Here is a 1,129-nt window from a genome sequence, read left to right as displayed (position 1 = left end):
TATTTTTTCATTGCATTTAGTTCGGCCCCCTCAAGCATGAATTCTTGGTTACACCACTGGATCAGGGCTCAGACAGTGACGCCCATTCCTAACCTATTTATTTTTACCAAATAGACACATTTTTGTTTAGCACAATTTTTTATATATTAAAAGTATTTTTTAAACTCATGAATTCAATCTCAAACAAGTAGTAATTGGTCCGTTAGTTCACGCATATCTAAAGAAGTTATCTGAGAGCTACATACATAAAATTTACAAATGTAGTTCTAGTCGGGCTTTCCATGTTTATGTCAAAACTTTTTTTAAATTAAAGACGAAAAATACATTCAAAACACATTAACAAACATATTTCATTAGCTTCGCGACTCAAATTAATAAAAATAAATAAATATTAAGATGATAAATCTTTTAATTTAAAATTAATTATGACAATTTAAGTAATTTTAATAAAAGATTTATAAGAATTTTAAAGAATCTAATGCTTATTTTATCTTTGGTCCATTTTCCATATAATAACATATCAAAAGTCATCAACTGAGCCAAGCGGTTGGGTCTATCCATTCGGAACTGAGGAAGGCTTTTCCTCCACCCTTCTTAAATAAAATACTCTTTCCAGCTTCCCTTTCTCTTGTCTATCCCTCTCTCTCTCTCTCTCTCTCTCTCTCTCTGTTTATCAGACCAACACGATGCCTTCTCTAGGTACTTGCAAATTCTGTCCACATTGCTTCCTTTTTCTGGTATGTATGATGAAATCCAACGGCTCTGATTCTGTTTTTTCTTTGCAGATCAGGTGCAGGAGCACCTACTGGTGGTAGACGCAGAAGATTCCGGCCCAGATGAAGCCAAGGAGAGATTTCGGATACGTGATCTGACAAAGGAATCGGACGCGGGGGTTCCGATACTGAACGGGATCAATGTGGACATACCCAAGGGCGTGATCTTAGGGATCATTGGGCCCAGCGGGAGTGGGAAATCGACGCTGTTGAGGGCACTGAACCGCTTGTGGGAGCCACCTTTGGGTACCGTCTTTTTGGACGGCGGTGATATTTGCAATCTCGATGTGCTCAGCCTTCGCCGGAAGGTGGGAATGCTCTTCCAGCTTCCCGCTCTCTTCGAAGGTACGGTGTCG

The 1,129-nt window shown here is 39.2% G+C and overlaps 1 protein-coding gene across 1 annotated transcript in view; it reads left to right on the top strand.

Annotated features, from left to right (window-relative positions):
* Nucleotides 1-558: 558 nt before the first annotated feature.
* The window catches only part of LOC132185437 (ABC transporter I family member 17-like), an 851-nt gene continuing 280 nt past the window's right edge, over nucleotides 559-1,129 (top strand). Inside the window, exons 1-2 of the mRNA XM_059599211.1 lie at nucleotides 559-699; nucleotides 786-1,123. Of these exons, the coding sequence (XP_059455194.1) occupies nucleotides 687-699; nucleotides 786-1,123 (351 nt within the window). The 5' untranslated portion in view covers nucleotides 559-686. The remainder of the gene's footprint in view (nucleotides 700-785; nucleotides 1,124-1,129) is intronic.

This window comes from Corylus avellana, chromosome ca6 (assembly GCF_901000735.1).
Source record: "Corylus avellana chromosome ca6, CavTom2PMs-1.0".
NCBI classification, from domain to species: domain Eukaryota; kingdom Viridiplantae; phylum Streptophyta; class Magnoliopsida; order Fagales; family Betulaceae; genus Corylus; species Corylus avellana.
Note: the sequence above shows the minus strand (reverse complement) of the source record. Positions and strands in the feature narration are given on the sequence as shown.